The sequence below is a fragment of the Onthophagus taurus genome, chromosome 3 (assembly GCF_036711975.1).
Source record: "Onthophagus taurus isolate NC chromosome 3, IU_Otau_3.0, whole genome shotgun sequence".
NCBI classification, from domain to species: domain Eukaryota; kingdom Metazoa; phylum Arthropoda; class Insecta; order Coleoptera; family Scarabaeidae; genus Onthophagus; species Onthophagus taurus.
The window spans coordinates 6,827,437-6,849,263 of NC_091968.1; the positions used below are offsets into that span (position 1 = coordinate 6,827,437).

Consider the following 21,827-nt stretch of genomic DNA (forward strand, 5'->3'; position numbering starts at 1 on the left):
TGGATCTCTATGGCTTCTCTTGTCAGTCTTTGGTAGTATCTGTTGTCCCTAGCCAGCACCTTTGTTCACCATGGACACAGAAACTGCCAAAAAACTACCTTTCCTAGATGTGTTGGTCACCAGGACGACAAATGGAGATATAGAACTTGGTGTATACCGAAAGAAGACCCATACCAACAGGTATTTATAGGCATGTTCACATTATCATCCCCAACAGAACAGAAGAGGTCCGTGATCCGTACATTATTTCAGCGAGCAGCGAGACTATGTGAAGGAGAGAACTTGAAGAAGGAGCAACACTTTCTACGAGGCGTGCTGCAGAAGAATGGGTACACTTCGAGGGACATCAACCAGACCATCAAGCAGCGAAAGCAGAAAGAGGACACGGTAAGTACAAAAACCACTTGGATTTATCTGTCTTCCCTATGTTTCAGGTGTAACGGAACGAATTGCTAGGCACCTCAAGAAGAACGACATCGTAGTGCGGTACGGCACGGTCAACAGAATTCGGAACACACTCCCGATAGCCAAGGACAAACTAACTCCATTAAAAGGAGCAGGAGTCTATAGACTATCGTGTAGTTGCGGGAAGGTTTATGTTGGCCAAACTGGACGCAACGTCGAGTGCCGCATCAAGGAGCATGAGAGGGATGTAAGGCTGAAGAAGATCCAGCAGTCGGCGGTTGCGGAACATTGCCATGCAGAGGAGCACCGAATAGACTTCGAACAAACAAAGGTGCTGGCTAGGGATAACAGATACTACCAAAGACTGACAAGAGAAGCCATAGAGATCCACCGACATAAAAATAACGTCAACAGAGAGGATGGCTGGGAGCTTAGCAGAACATGGAAGATGGTGGTGAACACGAAGACCTCTTCTCGCCTCACACCGGACGCGACGCAATTAGTTATTAATTAGCGTTAACTGATTATTAATTAGTTTTTCCGACTTATATATAGTTACCGATTTTTGATCTCGTCACTTCGAACCAGTTTTTGAAGAAGGTTGCAACATGACATCTGAAACGTCAAACCTTTTATTAAAAGACGCACTGCAAAACCAGAAAGTTTCTAGTTTTAGTTCTAATCTTAGTTTAACATACTTTTCATTTAGTGTGCCGGTATATACTAAAATGTGATTGTATTCAAGAATTCATGAACACTGTGATCGCAATTCGAATCACCGTCCATGTTTCAAATGCCTTATTTATAGAAATTGATAAAGAAAGAAAAGTGCAGTTGGGGTAGTTCTCTCGCCTGCCTCGAATCCTTAAAAAAATCAAAAATGTCATTTCAATACCTAGCTCTAAAAGAAGAATTACTACCTGCACATATGAAAAGAAATTTATTAGATGAGTTAACATTTTGGCCTAAAATTGACACCATTATTCGAATACTGAAACCAATTATGATCTCTATGACAAGCATGCCCCACTGAGATGACGCAGGGTGAGACATCTGCCCGCACCGTCTGCCCGCACTGACATCACTGATGAGGGAGCGTAACCGTGCAAAGTTATTATTTAAACGTATTCCAAACACTATTAATCGTGAAAACTATAGGATCTTGCGTAACCGTTGCAATCACCAATGTAGAAATGCCAAAAAATTTTATGTCTACCGGAGACTATCCAAGAATCCGAGGACGTTTTGGAGGTTAATGCGTTCCTTAGGGGCGGTTGAGTCTCCCTCTGTTCGGGCTGCTTGTGTTGTGGATTCATTGGCGAGGTTTTTTGCTGATCCTCCTCTGCTCATTAGTGGTGGGATTAGGATGACTACTATTTCTGAAATTCTTGCCTCATCTAAATCCTCCTCTTTCTCCTGGTCACAGCGTCAGAAGTCCGCGATGCCTTGAATCACTCGAGGTCTACTAGTGTGGGAGCTGATGGAGTTGGTCTCAAACTTCTTCCTATATTGGATATCGTTCTTACTCCTGTTACCCACATTTTTAACTTCTCCTTTGAACGATCCTCATTCCCTTCAATCTGGAAGGTTGCTCATGTTGTCTTTATAAATAAATCCAAGACTCCCTCAAGTTTAAATAATTTTCGCCCTATCTCCATTTCATCTGTTCTATCCAAAACTCTCGAGCGCCTTGTTTATCTACAAGTTCAAGAGTATTTTACAAGAATTTAACTTGCACAACGAGTTTCAATCGGGTTTTCGTAAGGGTCATAGCACGACAACAGCGCTTATTAAGATTACAGATGACATTAGGTATGCTTGCGACAATCGTTGTGTTACCATCCTTGTACTACTTGATTTCAGCAAGGCGTTCGATTCGGTTAATCACGATCTTTTGTTAGCGTCACTAGCTGCCCTTGGATTTACCTCTTCATGTTTATCTTGGTTTCAATCTTACCTTTCCTGTCGTTCCTTGTGTGTGCGTGCTGATTCTGCGCTCTCATCTGCTTGTGATATTAAATGTGGTGTACCCCAGGGTCCGTTGCTCATTTCGATTTTTATTAATGCCGTCACCCACTGCATTTTTTGTAATTATCACGATGACCTCCAAATTTACACTACGACAACTATTGAAAATTTTCCGGAAGCAATTACACGTCTTAATCATCATCATTCTAATATTTTGTATTGGTCCAAACGTTATGGCCTTAAATTAAATACTGCTAAAACTCAAGCAATTGCGTTTGGCAGTCGACTTTTACTGGCAAAGCTGAATGATTTTTCATCCATTCACTTAATGCTTGACGGAGACATTATTCAGCTGTCAGACACGGTTAGAAACCTTAGAAACCCCTTGGGGTGGTTATGGATTCTACAATGTGTTGGAAACCTCAAATTCAATCCGTCTGCAGAAAGGTCTATCATTGTTTCCACTCATTGAAAAGTCTCCGTTGCTTCCTTCCTCCCATGAACCATCGTAATCTTTGTTTTTCCCTGATTTTCCCTCATATAGATTATGCTGACACGGCATATCCTGATCTTTCGGTAACACTACAAAACAAACTACAAAGACTTCAAAACAACTACATACGGTGTATCTTTGATCTCGAGAGATCTCAACACATAATTCCATACCGTAATTATTTGCAGATATTAAGCTGTCAGAACCGTAGATGTTATAGATGTTATATACTGTTCTTCACAATCAAACACCAAGGTATCTGTATTGTATATTTCAACGCTTGTCGTCGCATGGTTTACCCACTAGATCTTAGACAGATTCTGTGCTTATGTTCCCGACCCATACCGAGATTTACCATAAATCGTTTACTGTGCAGGCGATAACCCTTTGGAATAGTCTGCCTACTGAGATCCGTAATATTCTTCACCTTGTGACATTTAAAAAATGTTGCCAATATTTTGAAATCATTTGTAGAGAGGAAAGAGCGTACTTTGAAGCTACTCTATTTTGCAGCTTCATTACTAGCAATAAAGCATATAGCATTAAAATGTTAGGGCAGATTTAGCAAATTACCGCTCAAAGCACAAATTATGATCCAAAAGCTTCCTCTGGAGTTTTGACTCTACATCTTCAATTTCTTGTGTGGTACAAAGTGTTATCTAAAGTTGCTATAAGAATTTTAACTGCACCAGTTGCATCGGTAGAAACTGAAAGATCATTTAAAACTTTTTCGTGCATTCATCATAAAAGACGAAACAGATTGACAACCGAAAGAGCTGGAAAGATTACGTACATAGCTCACAACTGGAAAATCAAATTCGAATGCAATAAGTCGGAAGAACAACCAAACCCAACCATTTCATATTCTGCTGATTCTGCGCAACTTTCTAGTGATGAAGATGATAGCGTTGATCTAGAAATTCAAAGTTCGATTTCTGAAAGTGATTCAGATACAGATTCATTTCAAAGTGCAAACATCCAGATGGACAAGTTATGGATAAGTTAAGTTACGACATCGACTCGTTGTTTTTGTTTGGATTTATTTTTAAACAGTCTAATTTAACAACAATTTGTATCTTGATAGCCAACTCAACCTAACGTAAATTTGAATATACCGGGCACCCTTACTATGCAGGAAAATGATACTTATGGATAGAATTGTCATTTTTATACTAAACAATGTAAAGATGGTAAATAAAACTGTCAGCTAAAAATATATGAAATATAGAAATCTAAATTACACTTAACCGCAAAATTAATGCACCACTCTGACTTTTGGCTTTATTTCGAGAAATATATATTTCCGATTTATTAATATTAGTTATAATAATTTGTTCATTATTACGCATTTTTTGTATAGGATTTGTCGGTCTTCTTTATTTAATTTTGAAATCATAGCAGCTTTTCAGGGGGGGCTTGTTTTTTAAGTAAATAAGTCTAAAATAAAAGTAGGCATTGCTTTTTAATTGTTTTACCAATTGATAAGATAAATGTCATTCGTGCAATACATAATGGAGCATGCTAGACGAAATTTAAATCGTGATGAATGTGTTCAAATTGTAAGTTTGTCTAATGAAGGACTAACAAATCGCTAACTTGGTAGAAAGTTTAGTATGGCCCATACAACGGTCGGTAGGGTTCTGCAAAGAATTATAGAGACCAACGATTATGCTAGACGACGTGGCCAAGTTAAGCCACGAGTTACAAATGCGGTGGAGGATAGATTTTGGATGCTTAGAGCACTTAGGGAACGGTTCGCTACTGCACGAAGCCTCCAAATACAACTAAGCGAGGTTCATGGCACTGCTGTTATAATAATATCTTTATTTCCGAAAAACAGCCTGTAGTCAGGCATGGAAATACACGTGAATATAAGTTACATCAATAATACTACTCATGTACAGGGTGTCCAAATTTCGATGGGTTTGCAGGGTATCTCAGTTATAATGAAGGATAGAAAGTTGCGGCTTACGCGAACCTGAGCTACTTTTTTGTGAAACTTACAATGACGCAAACCAAATTTTCATAGCCCTTTTCGTTTTTGATATACAAGGAGTGTTTCAAAATTTACGATTTTCAGAAATCCCTGTATCTCGGCTACCCGGAAATGTAAAAACAGGTTCTAATAGATTTTTTCACGTAGAATCCAATGGTGCACGTAGAATTTTTCTAGTCATCACGGTTTTTGAGTTATAAAGAGTTAAGTATTTTAGAAGTTGAGTATTCAGTATTTGAGTTGTGTTTATAACTCAAACACCGTGATGACTAGAAAAATTCTACGTGCACCATTGGATTCCACATGAAATAATCTATTAGAACCCGTTTTTACTTTTTTACTAAGTTTCCGGATAGTCGAGATACAGGAGGTGTCTGAAAATCGCAAATTGCAAACACTCCCTGTATATCAAAAACGAAGAGGGCTATGAAAATTTGGTTTGCGCCATTGTAAGTTTCACAAAAAAGTAGCTCAGGTTCGCGAAAGCCGCAACTTTCTATCTTTCATAATAACTGAGATGCCCTGCAAATAAAGTAAATGTTAGTCAAGATACCATAAGAAGAAGACTTCGTACTCAAAATTTACGACCTCGGGCAGCAGCTACTGGTCCTAGATTATCTGCAAACCACCGAAGAAACAGATTGGGTTTTGCAAGAAGGCACGTGGATTGGGAAATCCATCATTAGGAGCAAATGTTATTTATGGATGAGTCACGGTTTTGCCTTGTAAGTTCTGATCGTCGTCCAAGAGTGTACAATAAACCAAATGAAAGATATTCCACATGTAACATTCAAGAAACCACATTATACGGAGGCGGTTCAGTGATGGTATGGGATGGAATATCTTTAAGAATTCGCACGGAACTTATTATCGTTGATGGTGGACGTCTGAATTCTGAACGATACATAATAGACATTTTAGAACCTTTTGTGATACCTTTTGCACCTTACATTGGCGATGGTTTCATTCTTATGCAGGATAATGCGAGGCCACATGCGGCACATGTTGTTACTGAATATTTAAATTATGTTTGGGAAACCCATCATTAGGAGCAGGTGTTATTTATGGATGAGTCACGGTTTTGCCTTGTAAGTTCTGATCGTCATCCAAGAGTGTACAAAAAACCAAATGCAAGATATTCCACATGTAACATTCAAGAAACCACATTATACGGAGGCGGTTCAGTGATGGTATGGGATGGAATATCTTTAAGAGCTCGCACGGAACTTTTTATCGTTGATGGTGGACGTCTGAATTCTAAACGATACATAACAGACATTTTAGAACCTTTTGCACCTTACATTGGCGATAATACGATTCTTATGCGGGTTAATACGAGGCCACATGCGGCACATATTGTTACTGAATATTTAAATTATATTAATATGCAATGGCCAGCCTGTAGTCCAAACCTAAACCCAATCGAGCATCTTTGGGATATAATGGAACGGAGGATTAGAAGTTAGCATCCACCACCTAACAGCTTAGACGAGCTGCGACAAAGTCTTATTCGCATATGGGAAGATATCCCTCAAGAAACTATCAAATCTCTAATTCAAAGTATGTCACGACGATGTCAGGCTACAATAACAGTCAGAGGAGGTAACACTATACCTTTTACAGTATGATTTCACACTTATGAAATATGATTTCACACTAGCGAAAACAGATTTCATACAAATGAAATTTGATTTCACACTAACGAAAACAGAATTCACACAAATGAAATTTGATTTCACACTAGCGAAAACAGATTTCATACAAATGAAATTTGATTTCACACTAACGAAAACAGAATTCACACAAATAAAATTTGATTTCACACTAGCGAAAACAGATTTCATACAAATGAAATTTGATTTCAAACCAATGAAAACAGATTTCACAATTAATAATTAATAATTAGATATTGGTTTCATTAATATTTAAATAAATATTTGGCAAATATCATTTTTAATTTTGAATGAAAATTATTTGACATTTTGTGACAATCATAAAAATATATCATAAGTTTTGATTTTACATTTGCAATGTCTCGTGTTAAATATAATAAAATATCAATTAGTGATAGAGAAAGAATTATAAAAGCACACGAAGAAGGCAAAGATTGGCGAGCTACAGCTACAGCTTTAGGAGTGAACGTTCGTACTGCTTATGAATGGTTGAAAAAAGATCAATCACTTCCAAAAAAGAAAGGTGGTAATGCTTCTTCCAAAAAGACCGCCGCAATTTCCGATGCATTGGTTAGATGGATTGAGGAAGATTCTACAATAACATTGAAAGGCTTATGTGATCATGTTAGCAATGAATTTCAAGTTAACGTTTGCCAAAACACAATGAAAAACTGGTTGGACGGGCAATTATTTTCACTTAAGGCACTAAGACCACAAATAGTAAATATGAATAATGAGGAAAACAAAGTCAAGCGTAAAGAGTATGTAAACCAAATATTACAAAGTCGAGCAAATGGTAGAACTCTTATTTGGATCGATGAAACAAATTTTAATTTATATTGTCGGCGAAAAGAAGGTAGATCCAAAATAGGTCATAAAGCACACGTAATTCTTCCGGCTTGTAAAGGAAGCAATTTACATTGCATTGGGGCAATGAGTGCGATGCGAATTATCTCATTTGAACATAGAAGAGGATCCTACAAAGCTCACGACTGTAAACAATGGCTGCGTCGCTTAATAGCAACTTGCACTGCGGATGGCATCGAGAAGCCAACATTTATTATTGATAATGCTCCTGTACATTCAAATCTTGAATCTGAACTTGAACCCGAAGAAGATATAGAAATAGTACGCCTTGCTCCATATTCTTATTTACTAAATCCGATTGAGTTGTTATGGAGTAGTTTCAAATCTTCCGTAAAAGTGCAAATGCAAGAAAGAATGCAAGAAATATTGAATTACAGACGCGTTAATAATCAAGGGTTAACACTTCATGAATATAGAATGCGCATCTTAGAAGAAATTTCAGATAGAGCAATTCAAGAAGTTCAACAACAACACTTACTAAGATATTCGAATCATGTAGAACGTTATTATGCAGCAGCACTACAACAAGAAAACATTCAAGAAATATAATTAATAATTTATTGGTTGCTAGATTGGTTGTTAAATTTAATTTAATAATTTTTTGTTATAAATAATGTTCTAATTAAATATTTAAATACTGTGAAATCTGTTTTCATTGGTTTGAAATAAAATTTCATTTGTATGAATTCTGTTTTCGTTAGTGTGAAATCATATTTCATTTGTATGAAATCTGTTTTCGTTAGTGAGAAATCAAATTTCATTTGTATGAAATCTGTTTTCGTTAGTGTGAAATCAAATTTCATTTGCATGTAATCTGTTTTCGCTAGTGCGAAATCAAATTTCATTTGCATGTAATCTGTTTTCGCTAGTGCGAAATCATATTTCATAAGTGTGAAATCATACTGTAAAAGGTATAGTTACTGATAACCTAAATACGGTTCAAAAGAAGTTCTTTGTGTTCGTAATTTTTTTCAAGTTTATTTAATACAATTCATTTAAGTCAAACTTATTGTTATTATCGAAATAATTCTGTTTATGTATTCTATTCTTAATATGTTTTTCAAAATGTATGATAATTTTGACTTTAATTATAATAAATCGAAATATATACCTAATCAACAAAATTTTTGTACTATAATAATATTTTGATGTTTGTTGATTTTTGTGTAAACCACACATACTGCGAAACACGCAGTACACACATCAAAGAAACCGACACGATTTGTACCTACTATCTCTTTCTATTTTTATGGTTTTCAAATTCCAGTCGCTCGTAAAACGTTCTGTCTACTAAACTCTTAAAGATCATTCTGTTTGTGTCTGTTGTTTTACAACATATATATTTAGAATTTATAACAATAACGGTTTTACCATTAAATTTTACGAAGTATGTTGAGAAGTACGCAAATGTAAACTCAGCATTTTGAGGTACACGATAACAATTAAAATGTTGAAGTAATGTTGTCGATTGTTAAGGAAATACAAGGTTGTGTTGTTACTTGAGTTGTAATCTGGTGCGGCTCAAAAACAGAAATAATTAGTTTAAATTAAGTGTAATTATCCTTTTCTAATTTTGCACGAAATTATCTAAAATTTCGATATTGAGAAATGGTAGGAAAAAACGGTATTTTATAAAAACTCAGATTATAATCTACTCTTTAAAGAGATCATTTGTATTTGTGTCCCTTTTTTTCTTATTAATCAGTAATGATATAAATAACATCGAATCTTGTTGTAAAATTTCATATATTCAATATTATTTAGAAGTTGTAGGAGATTAACTTTTCACTTTCAAATATCTTTCCATGTAAAGACATAATTCACATTGTTCCCTTTTAAAAGACATTTTCTTCATTGTAAGCTTCCATAAAAAGTAAACCAGCATTCATCCGCGTACGACAACATTAAAAGATTTTAACAACCTTAATTATATACAATAAAAATTTGAGCAAAAAAGTTTCTTTCAACCTAATTTTTGTTGATGATAGGGCGTCAATTTCAGAAACTCTTAAGATAGGTAAGTAAGCACTCCACAGACCGTATCGTATCATTTCCTTGCTGACCAAGTAATTGGAGAAAGCCGGCAACGCCAAAATTGCCGGTCGCAAAGTCAGTAAGAGCGGAAGAGGGCGCCGCCGACGCGGCTCTTGATTATCGGGACGTGAAGACCGAAATTAGAAAGCGACAAACGAACCGGCCCATTGTCTTTTGCCTCGCTTCTTTTCTCGGACGGCTTCCGAAAAGCGGTCGATTGTTCTCTCCAGTAATTAAACGGTCGTTGAAAATATGCCGTCAACGACGTCGTCGCAGGATGCAATTAACACTTTGTTCTGGTCTGGTGGCGATTTTGTAGGCGTGGTCAATTTTATGTCGTTATACGTTTTCGCATAACTATTTTAGCTTTACCGTCCTACTTCTCAAGAAAACCACTTTCATAGCACACAAGAAATTATCTCATTTAATTTTTAGATTTCTCCAAGTTAGTCTACTAAAACTTGAACTGCACATACGAGATGATGTTGGTAAGTGAAGAGTTATAGATTTCATTATTTGTTAAGGAGCATCAAAGCGGGTGCCAACACGGTTGGACAGCCGTCTCACCTTGTAAAGCGGACGATTCAATAATGCGATTACCTTAATTGGAAACACCCGTATATGGCCATTGTCCTGCCATAAATTACCGCTCCCTCAAAGCGTATTGAGTCTATGTACTGGTCATTTTTACCGAAAAGAGGACATTCCTTACGCGTACAGTAGCAATAAAACAATCATTGAAGGACACTTGTTCATATATTTGTCGTTTAATATACACAAATATTTGATTTATCGTTGTAATTTACAACAATATAAACTTATTGATCTATATACAATGAAGAAAATGAAAATACATAATCAAAAACTAAATATAATAGCGATTAAAACATCTAAAACGATGTTCTAGAAGATTAAAGACACAAAATGGTTTTAAAACGTTTAAAATATAAAGTTTGAGATCAATCGTAGAATAAACATGATCGTATCTGTTTTTAAATTACTAAGATAGCAAAAATAAAGTAGAAAAACGAATAGTGATATGAAAAGATGGTTTTAAATTAAGAGCAAACTACCGCTTGACTCAATTGTCGTGCAGTTAATGATGATTTGATTAAATAATCGGAACCGCCGGAGACCATAATAACCGGCTGACATCGTTAAATACTGACCCAGATTATTAATGACCACATGTGATACGAATCTCGGACGCGCAGAGAACATATCACCTGCCATCAACCGACTATGATGAGCAATTTTACCGTTTGCCATGAAACCGCAGCCTATAAGCTAACTCATTTAATATTCAGTTTCTGGTCTACGTTATTACCTCAAACGATCAAAAAGTAAAAAAAAAAATTAAGAACAAAATAACAGACATTTTTTTAATAAAATAAAACAATATTATTTAATTTCTTGAACGACAGTCGAAAAAAACTTAATCTCCAAGTCTCTGTGTTGCCCATTCATTGACGTCACAATTTCCGTTGACACTTCTAAATCTCTGGAAACTCTTGGACTTGACGATGGCGACGTAACCCCATCATCCAACGAAAGCGACGATAAACTATCAACTAAAGATGATTGCGAATCAACACTTACACTTGATTCTAATCGTCGATAAGAACAGTATTTATCATATTGTTTTTCCCAAACTTCTTTGTTGTCTTTTAATAAATAATCACTTTTATTAAAATCATCAATTTTATTAAAATCATCATTTTTTATTTCACTTCCGAAAAAATCCCAAATCCCAACGGGTTCACAATATTTACATTGACAACATGTGCTTGAAGTCGGTTCCGATTGATTTCCATTCAAATCGAAATCGTCCAAGTCGTCAAAAGAATGTTGAAGATTCGGCACTTCTTCGCGTTCTTCAAAAACGAAGGGAGGACCACCCATGGAAGTGGAATTCTGATGATGATGATGATAAATAGAATAAATAGGTGCTTGAAGAAAATATGGCATTATCCTCGTTTGCGTTGAAACCGGTGTAGATTGAATAAAAGGACCATTAAAAACATGAGGCTTCCTATCTTTTTTACGTCGTTTCCTCGGTTTGATGATCCTCGGAAGACAAGTATTATCCGAACTTGCGTTAACTGATGAGCTTGATGTGGAAGAGGAATCACTCGTTACACTCAAAGAATCCATTCCTCCACTATTATTATTATTATTACTATCCTGCTTAAGACTATTACAGTAATTTTCCTTTCTATTCTTGCGGTAACTTTGTTGGGGGACGTTCGAAGTCGGGTTCGTATTCAAAATAAGTGGTACACCGTGAACAGCTAAAACACTGCTTTTACTCCTGGTGTTGGTGTTTCTACCCGCCGAAGACGTCGGATACACCAAAGGAATCCCTCCGAAAACATCCGGACACCTTTGGTACCTCTCAAAATTCTTTTTTTCACCTCCCGTTGAATACTTTTTTCTTCCCGATCCATGATGGTTATTATTCGAAGAAATCAAACACGCGCCTATATATTTCTCCACTTCTAACACTCCTGAAGAAGCCGGACTCATTTCGAAACAGCACGTGGTGCGCGAAACAAGATTTCGAAACTGCAGGGAAGACTTCGTCGACGGGCTGACGAAGGAAAACTAAACAGAAAGTCTGCGAGGATCGTCTGGTCGTCCACCACCAAGGTATCAAAAGATAGAGAAGAGGAAGAGAGAGTGAGAGCTATGGTGGAGAGAGGTCTATTGCCCCACTGTATACGACGACGATGTCTGGCTCCACGGCTGGTTAGGTACCACTAGTACAGTATAATAGTAACCCAGTTCCGTGCCGGACGGCTCTTTACGTTTCTCTTGGCTGCTTTCTGCTCCTGCTGGTGGCGGGCGATCGAAAGAGACTGGTAGACGCTCGCCTACGCTAAGATGTGGGTCAATATGCCGCGGTTCGATTGTTTTTGTAGAAGACGAGGATTCAAGAATGGAATATGATTATTTAGAAATCCATGGAGATTTTTTTTTCTTCTAATCTAATTAGAATAAGTATGGTATATTGAACATGTACTCATTTTTTATTGAATTATTCGGAGTAATGTCTAATCCTTATATAAATTTGCCATTTTTAAATCAATTCTTAGGAGTCAACAGAATACTACATTTGCTCATGTAGTGGTGTGATTGCTTTTCTTTCATAAAGACTTTATTTAATTGTGACTTTTAGACAATCCTATTCGCAAGAATCTTAAACTCAGAGATATCTTACAAGAGTGGCAAAACTCGGTTGGAATTACAGACATACTTTTGAGTTGCGTTGTAGCCTTCGGCAAATTCTTGTAATAATGCATTTATTTTGCAAAGAGAAAAAGAAATTCTACAAAAAAATTAAATCAATACATTAATTTTCATCACAAAACATATTCTTTCTGGAAAGCGGCGCAGTTCGGTCGATCACCGCTTTTCAACTACACCAAAAAAGAAAATAAAAAACAATAGCAACAAAAAGAAAACAACAGCACTCAAAAACTTAACACCAGAAACCTGCACATACTTCAACACTAACCAAATAATAAACAAATGAAGAGAAAAAGAAAGGTTGTCGTCCTTGTCTTCGATAAGATGAAAATGTGAATGCGATAAACCACTACATCTCAACCTAAGCAAGACAAATGCCTAAAGTATTTCCGTTTAAATGTGTGCAGACGATCTCACATCTAACGGCATATTATTGTTTATTTTAGGAATTTGATATGAAAACGATTTCTTAATGAGCTGAAGACTATGTATCGCCGCTGTCAATAATTAACCCAAAGCTTTTTACTACTTTCTTAAGAGGGACATGTGTATTATCTACACAAATTTTAAGTTGAGCAAGTATATTTTGTTTTTGCCAGTGAGGTGCATAGAGAATCATTTCAGATTTCGCAGGATTCATCCAAAGACTAAGACGTCTAGAGCAATCGGCCACACATTGCAGATATTCATAAACACATTCACAAGCAATTCGCATATCGTTCCGCCGAAATGAATAATACAACTGGGTATCATCAGTATACAAGTGAGATTTACAATATTTTATGTATGTAATAAACTGACTCGTATATATAGTATAAAAGAGGTCCAAGTACCGAACCTTGCGGAAGTCCTGATGACAAATAGAGAGCATCTGAGGATTTATCTTCAACAATTACCAACAAACTTCAAAATAGAAAACAACAAATCGTGGTTAAAGGTATCAAAGGCTTTTGAAAAGCCCAAAAGGCATAATAACGTCGCATTTTCCCGGTTTAGGCCAACAACAATATCATCAACAATATGAAGTAGCGCACTGGTACAGCTATATCCAGGCCGAAAGCCTGATTGTGTCTCTAGCAATTTTTCTGGAATTTTTTCACCTTAGACAAAACTGGAAGAATACTTACAGGCCTTAAATGAGCAAACTCAGTAGGATTGCTAGTTTTCACCAGTGGTTTAACCAAGCACACTTCCATACGTCTGAGAATACGTCATGGTTTATACAAGTATTAAGTATATGTATCAAATAATCTATAGTGTGTAATGCAATATTTAGATTATTTTTATACGTTGCAGGCCGTGAAAACGGTGTCGGCTCTGGTTAATGATTGTAAGAAAACATTAAGCACACTGAGTTGTCATAACAGAGTTTCTCTGATCTGGGTCACTCCGGGGTTGCTGGCAATGAAGCGGCAGATAAGCTAGCAAGAGAGGGTAGCGCTAAGCGTTTGTGGCGCCGGAACCAGCAGTTGGTGTATCATTTGCGATGGCCAAATATAGGATTAGACTGTGGGCTGAAGAGAGACTTCTCCTACTGTGGACCAGTTCTCCTGGAATGGGACATGCTAAGGTGTTTATTAACATCGCCACTGTCAGACCTGGGAATATTTTAGGACTTGCCCGTAGCAACATAAAAGTTCTAATGGGTGCCTTTACTGGGCACTGCGGATTAAAAGCACACCTTAACTTGTTGGGTTTAGTCGACGATGTTGAATGCCGACTATGTGCGGAGGAAACAGAGACGGTTGAGCATGTTTTATGCCACTGCTCCGCCGTTAACCGTATCAGATTCTCGATTTTTGGGTCGCAGTTTATCTCCTCAAAGGATCTGAATGACCTTTCACCGAGTTACCTATTATGTATTAATGTTCGTTAAGAGCATTGGATTGCAAGGTGAAATTTGATAACGATATCTATCGGGGTACAACAGATCCTTAGGGTCGCGGTGCATGGTTGGTTTGTCCTCCTATCCGATATGTAGTCTATGTACTGTAATGCAGATTATCAATATCTGCAGCATTACTTTTAATTGAAGAAATTGTAGTAATAACATCACACTCCGTAACCGAACTAAATGTTGGCTGAAGTATATTATTTAGGTAAAGGAGGTATCACGGTGGATTTTGAATTATGTACACCTAATGACCTTAAGGTTCGCCAAGTGTTTTTGTTTACCTCTTGCATCCGATGCTCCAGAAAGGCCTTTTCTCCCATCTATTGCTGAATTGGTAATGTTCCTCATATCCTTATAGTATTGCCAAGCCACCTTGGACTTAACACGTTAAGCATGGGTGTAGAGTAAATTTTTCATTCACTAAGGACGGCAAACTATTTTGATAGTATTTCATTTGAAAAAAGTTTATAATAAATGTTTTACATACTTTCAAACATTTAAATGCAGTTTTAGTTACTTAAATTATGAGGCATCACGTGTATACCTCACCGTTTATAAACTAAATTTTTTTCAATAAGACGCGTGATACGTCGTGATGTCACGTTTTTCAAGTTTTTATACATATTACTTTGTAAGCTATTTATCGAGCGTTGTGTTATAGAAGTAGTGCCGGTTACGGAATACACATATATTATTTCAACCCTAATCAAAATGAGTAACTTCGAACGCGAACAACTTCGGTTACAAAAATTATGGGACGATTTAATGTCTGATAATGACGATAGTCACAGCGAATTCGGCGATACGTATTTATCGAACGAGTATGAACCCAGTTCTAGTGACACCACTAGTGCCAATGAAATAAGTGTATCAACAAAACGTCGCAAGGTAGATATCGTTCAAGTGAAGCCGTGAACGAAGAAGTGGTAGTAACGGCTTCTGAAAATACCATAAATTGGGACCTGTTGATGGTACTTCATTGAAACAGTTTGATTTTGTAGTAGATCAAACTGGTATCAAACCAGAACTTTACGAACATTATATCAACAAGGAGCCGAATGACTGTTTCAAAATATTTATTACCGATAAAATAATTCATTATATAGCGGAGCAGACGAATCTGTATGCTGAGCACACTTTGTGTAATAAAAGTAAACCATAGGCCATGTGAAAGATTGGGTGCCTACTAATAATAAAGAAATGGAAATTTTTTAGGTATTATCGTGTGGATGAGCCTAATGCAGTTGCTACGTCTAAAGGCTTATGGAGTATCAATATACCATATTCCAATAATGTGAAAAATGTGATGCCAAGAAATCGATTTGAAACAGCTATTGCAGATGTGGCATTTCAACAATAATGAAGATGCAAGTTTTTCTAATGATAGACTAAGAAAGTTGACACCTTTGATGAAAAAATAGCAGAGAGATTTCAAGAAGTTCTTACTCCCGACTCCTTGGGCGTCTAAGGTTCAAACAGTACATTAAAAACAAGAGACTTAAATTTGGCATAAAGGTATACAAGTTATGCATCACACGTGGATATACATATGATTTCCAGGTGTACTGTGGAAAAGATGACCAAGGAGATGGCAATGCTTCTTCAAATGTTGTTTTATCATTACTACAGAACCTTCTAGATTCCGGAAGAACAGTCTATACCGATAACTATTACACCAGCGTTTATTTACCCAGAAGACTGCTTGAAATGCATACACATCTTGTAGGAACCGTAAGAGCAAACAGAAAATTAAATTCAAAAGAAGTTTTGAATAAAAAAACTAAAAAAACATGAAATGATAGCCCAAGAAAGCACTTGTGGTATTGTTACCTTCCAAGATATGTTACCTTCCAAGATTTTAACTATATTATTGAAGTTTTTTAATTTTTTGATATTGTTAAATTTAATTTTTTGTTTGTAAATTAAGTTGAAAGAAATTTAGATCCATTCCTAAACCCCACCTACTAACATAATATTTTTCCATTATATTGTATAATATTCTAAGTACTGAAGATGAAACATTAGTTTCGAAACATGTCTGCTTGAATTGAATTAAACATTTTAGTATTTCTCAAAAAGTTTTTACTTTTACCTACATCATATTTTCTTATATTGACTTATCTACTGATCTACAAGTAACCTGCCTGCGGAGCCTGACGAAACAAACAACTTACATAAATCGGAAGAACACAAGAGAAATCGATGTGTGGTTTGCTATTCTAACAATAGAGAACAGTTCGGTAGAAATGTAGCTCAAAATAAAGCAACCAGAAACAAGTACTGTCCAACTTGTAATAAGAATGACTGTGTTCCATGTTTTTTTCTATTCATAATGCAAAGAAAATTTAAAAATAACATCGCTCGGGTATTGTTCTAGTTTTATTTACAAATTATATTTACTTTTTCTCTCAAAAATAAATAATTATTTTCTAATATTTATTATTTTGCAGTTTTGGCATAAATCCTCATAAAATACACTATAATTATGAAACATGTATAAATATTCGAGAACAGGTAATATAAATTGTTTGTATAGCGGTGGATTTTGAATGTCTATTTATTCAACATTGTAGTGAGGCAAATAGAAAAGTCAAGCCGTCTTTTTGAACTGAGGCTATACCACACCATGCCGAACGTGTTAAAACATCTGGCCAATCTGAGTGCTGCGAGGTTCTATGAGGATCGTTTTAAGAACCAGTTCGATGAAAAAAATGAAATAATGTTTGTAAATGATCTCTAAACATTTCTACGTAATACTTGGATACCTTTCAATGTAAAAAAAAAAGTTTAAAAAACATTACATTTATATATTTTGCACTTTACCAGATTGGAGAAAGGATTTACTCCTTGATAACATCGATGAAAAACATACATGAAACCGCTGAATATAAACGAAAGTATTTTAGCCGACGATTGCAATCAATAAACACCAGACAAACCACCAATAAATTGACGCTATAAGACTTTCTCTTATAACATCCATTCCGATAAGAAACCCGTTGCAACGAGACCATTTCAATCGTCCGATTACAAATAAGCACCAAATCGGACGTTATCTCAACTCTTGTACGAATGGGACAAGAGGAAGAAGGCACTGGAGGCGTTCTCTCGCCTCGATGACCCGGTTGCTTGGCCCTAATGGTTACTGGGTCGCTATCGGGGTCACGCCATCACCTCCGGTAAGGAACAACATCGTCATCGTAGTCAGCAGCAGCATCCGTCTCGACGCTGCTAGCCATAGAACAACGAAGAAGAAACGTGTTCGGTTGTTGAAGAAGCGTGTGCGAACAGCGCTTCTTTCTCAACTCTCCGAGTCGGGACGGAGGTGACGATTGGGGTCTAATGGAGGCGGAAATTAAGCTTCGGGGTCAGATTTCTCGAGCCCGGTTTGGAGTTAACTCTTAAAACAGTGTTTAAGGTCTTAAGCCTGCCGGCTATGACCTCTACTACTCTACGCGAAAACGGAGATCGACCCAGAATCGACATCATAAAATGTTCAATATCCGTATTAGGGAAGCTTTAAAGTCGATCAAGACATGTATAGAAGATGATTATAAAGAATATGTAGATTAAATAAATCCCTTATGTATAATAACTAAACTACAAAAATACATATAATATAGTAGTTATTTATTCTTAAAAAAAGTATGTCACTTTTTACTCACACAAATCTTATTGCACAATTTCCTCTTTTTAGCTGAGTGGGTAGAATACTATTTAACATCCACTAATAATTTTATTCGTGCAACCTTCGCATCCAACGCATTGTACTCTTTTTTAAACAGGTGTTTAAATAATATAACACCTTGGTCTTGGTTAATTTTTTCGCTAAACCATACAGAGTTAAATTCAATATTGGTGTTCGAAAATGTATTATGCGACGAGATGTTTTCTATGTAAACAGGATCTAAAGGAGACGGTATACATGATTCTCGATCCACTTTAACGGCGCGTTTGAAAACGAGGAAAGAAAGAAAGAAACAAAGACGGAACGATTTACAGTGTATAGGTTGTGGTTCGAGACGGTTCGCGTGCGTGTACAAATGTAGGTTAGGAGTCTTGTATTAATCGAATCCTGTCGATTTGTTTTTCGTAGAAATGTCCGGAGACAACGACTTTTTCGTCGTCTGAGCGTAGTCGCTTTCTACTTTATTATGCACGACGCGGCGGCAATAAATGAAATTTCACTCGGAGGAGTTTCGCGGGAAACCGCTTTTGTGGATCGTACAAAAACGCGGACCCAGTTTTTACTTTTCAATCTGTAACGGGCAGGCAAAAGCGTGACCGATGGGGTTTTCAATTGGTTACGGGAGAAATTTTCGGCGTCGTTTCTATTTCACTATCAACGTAACACGGCTTTGTCGTAGATAGACAAAGAAAAAGATCGCTTTTATGAACTTGAACTTGGGTCACTATCTTTTTTTTTAATACGGCTTTCTAAATTGGAAAGTCGCTATCAGAGAATAAGTCTTGGAACAGGTTCTACTAAATAAGAAAGAAAGAACCTCCTATGACCCCCAAGTTTGACATTGACCTATATCTCTTTCAAGACTTCTTTTCTAATTATAAACCTCTACACATACCGTCAATAAGTTAATCGAGAATTCTTAACCAGCTTACCTAAAACAAAAAGAAAAAAATAATTAAAATTACGAAACATGACACTTAAGATTTACAGTTAAGAAATAACATAATCAACAAAAAATGAAGAGATGCAAATTTCCTCAACAGCGCATAATGTCTTTCTGTGACATTAGATACTTAGGAGTTGCGACATGGTAAATTACAGAGGCTGATCGGGGAAGGATTTACGAGGAGGAACTCACTCAACCATTCCGCGCGGGGGCCTTTCACTCCGGGGCCTAAAGGAGAGTCCGTTACACCTCGCGCTGTATGTAATTTTGAACAGCGGTATCTATTTCTTTCAATTTTCAAGACGCGGCACGACGCAAAATTAACGTCTGCTCCGAAACGGGCTCCAACCGTAGATCTCTAATCGTGCAAGAAAATCCTTCTTAACCTATTCGTAAACTCCCTATTGAAAACTGGACGCGGTCTCTCGTCTTTCACGAGAACAATATAATGAATATTATCTAAACGAAACTTGCACGAAATTGATCTTAAAGTTTCAAGCGAAATTGTATGTTATTTTAATAAAGATAATAAGTATAATTTATTTTTCATAAAAATCATCTAGGGTTGCCAACATGATTATGTTCACCTGGAGACTCCTCCACATAGAAAACTCTATCTAGAAACAACTTTGAATTTGTTTCTGATGAAGATTGCAACATGGCATCCGAAACGTCAAACACTTTTTCAAAAGACGCACGGCTTAACCCGAAAGTTTCTAGTTCTAAGTCTAGTGTTACTTCTAGTGATAGTGCTACTATTATTTCTAGTTTTAGTTTAATTAACACCGGCCTTGAAAGCCTTCGTACTTAACTAACATATAATTATGAAGTCATTATAATAATGCAGAAAGTAGTGAGTGTCAGATTTTAGAATTCTTAGTTGCGGATGATGGATAACTAAACTTAGTTAGTAAAGTTCCTAATTCTAACGAAAGCGTGTACAGCAGTATTTTATTGCCGAGTATTACCTCATCCAGTGAAGAAGCTGCTATTTCTTTACATAAAAATCAAACTTCCTTAGCTACCACGACTGCAATGACACCAAAACATTTCAAGAATACTTTACATACAAGAAAAACTAAAGGTAATGCAGCTATTAGGAATTTTGTTGATACTCTGGATACTCATGAAGAAATAGAATTAAATAATTGTTTGGCAAAGTTTATTTTTGGTTGCAATCTTTCAATTAGTATTGTTGAGTCATAACATTTTAAAAATTTTGTGAACAAGTTACGACCCGCTTATAGGCTTTAGAACAACTTTATTTACAGCTTTGCTGGACAATATTTACAAATAGAGCATAACTGAAGCTTCTAAGTTTGTTACAAGTGAATCTGGTGATGAATGTTATTTCTAGTGACAGTGTAAGTGTAAAGCTAGAACTAACACTAGACCTAGAACTAGAAAGTTTCGGGTTTAGCCGTGCGTCTTCAGAGTGTTAGTTCTAGTTTTAATTGTTATACAGCTCTAGATTGTTGTATATTTTTATTGAATTAAAAAGTAGAACGAACACTGGCTACGAACTAGAATCATTCGGTTTTAACCGTCAAATGCCAAATGATTATTGATGGATGCAAAAATATGTCCAGTAATACAAAGCTCATGACCAGAGCCCGGACAGTTTAGGAAAAGTGCGCCCCTCTCCACGAAACGAATTCCATGACAACGACGTAAGTACGTTGTTGTCACTTTTGACACCTTTTAAGTTACTCTTCAAAATTGAATTTCGAAGAGCGATGAGCGTACCAGGAGCGTACCTTAGCGAAGAACTTGCAGTGCAACATTAATTAATGAATTAATAAAAATAATATAAAAATACGCACTGAATTATTCATTTTTGGTTTTATTAAATTTATAATTAATAAATTAATTATAAATTATAATTTATTTTGTGACATAAGGTATGACGTATCCGACAGCTTCGCACACTTCGATTGAATATTGAGACTGGAGTGGGAGGCGTTTTAGGATAATTTTCCTAAACTGTCCGGGCTCTGCTCATGACCTACGTCGAAGTAATACAAAGCAGTTGTTTGCATTTTGCATAATACTAATGGAAACAAAGCCTTCGTTAATACATGGGATATATTAGAGGAGTCGGAAACAGGTGAAAAAATTTCGGAAATAGTAATTTCTGCCATTAAATTAACCGAAGAAACTTTCAATGCAGAAGTAAATGCCATTGTATCAGATAATGCCTCTGAAATGGTGAAAATGAGTGGTATGTTAAAACATGTTGTCTGGCACAGCACTTGCAGCAGTCATACAGCTAACTTACTTGCAAAAAGTGTACTCAATAAAATTCTAACAAATAACGTTACAAGCATTTTACGGGAGTTCAAAAATGTTGATGTGGAAACAAAAATTATTGAAAAAGGTGATCATAAGATGAAATTACCTTGCGATACTCGTTGGTACTCCTATAGGGATGCTTGTTTCATTTTTTTTAAATCTCCCCTATATGAAAGCTGTTGTTGCCGATGTAAAAGGAAAAACTTTAAAATCTGTATTAAATCTATACAACGAAGAATTCATAGAAAACGTTAAAAGTTAAATACAACTACTAGATCCCATCTGCAAATTAATTAACACTTGCCAAAGTGCATCTTGTTCC

At 36.2% G+C, this 21,827-nt stretch overlaps 2 protein-coding genes and 1 long non-coding RNA gene across 7 annotated transcripts in view; 1 reads left to right on the forward strand and 2 right to left on the reverse strand.

The window, feature by feature from the left end:
- LOC111413443 (CCR4-NOT transcription complex subunit 6-like twin) overlaps positions 1 to 21,827 on the reverse strand; it is a 115,509-nt gene that overhangs the window by 62,057 nt on the left and 31,625 nt on the right. The window lies entirely within an intron of this gene.
- Positions 61 to 1,014, forward strand: LOC139429425 (uncharacterized). The gene is made up of 3 exons (XR_011640073.1): positions 61 to 180; positions 253 to 907; positions 961 to 1,014. It is a non-coding gene; the product is annotated as an uncharacterized lncRNA (long non-coding RNA).
- Positions 10,174 to 12,538, reverse strand: LOC139429317 (uncharacterized). The gene has a single exon (XM_071194988.1). It carries the CDS (start codon positions 11,960 to 11,962, stop codon positions 10,838 to 10,840), a length of 1,125 nt encoding a protein of 374 aa, XP_071051089.1. The 5' UTR covers positions 11,963 to 12,538; the 3' UTR covers positions 10,174 to 10,837.

Coding starts and splice junctions, on each gene's coding strand:
- LOC139429317 (XM_071194988.1), bottom strand. CDS start 11,962: ATGAGTCCGGCTTCTTCAGGAGTGTTAGAAGTGGAGAAATATATAGGC.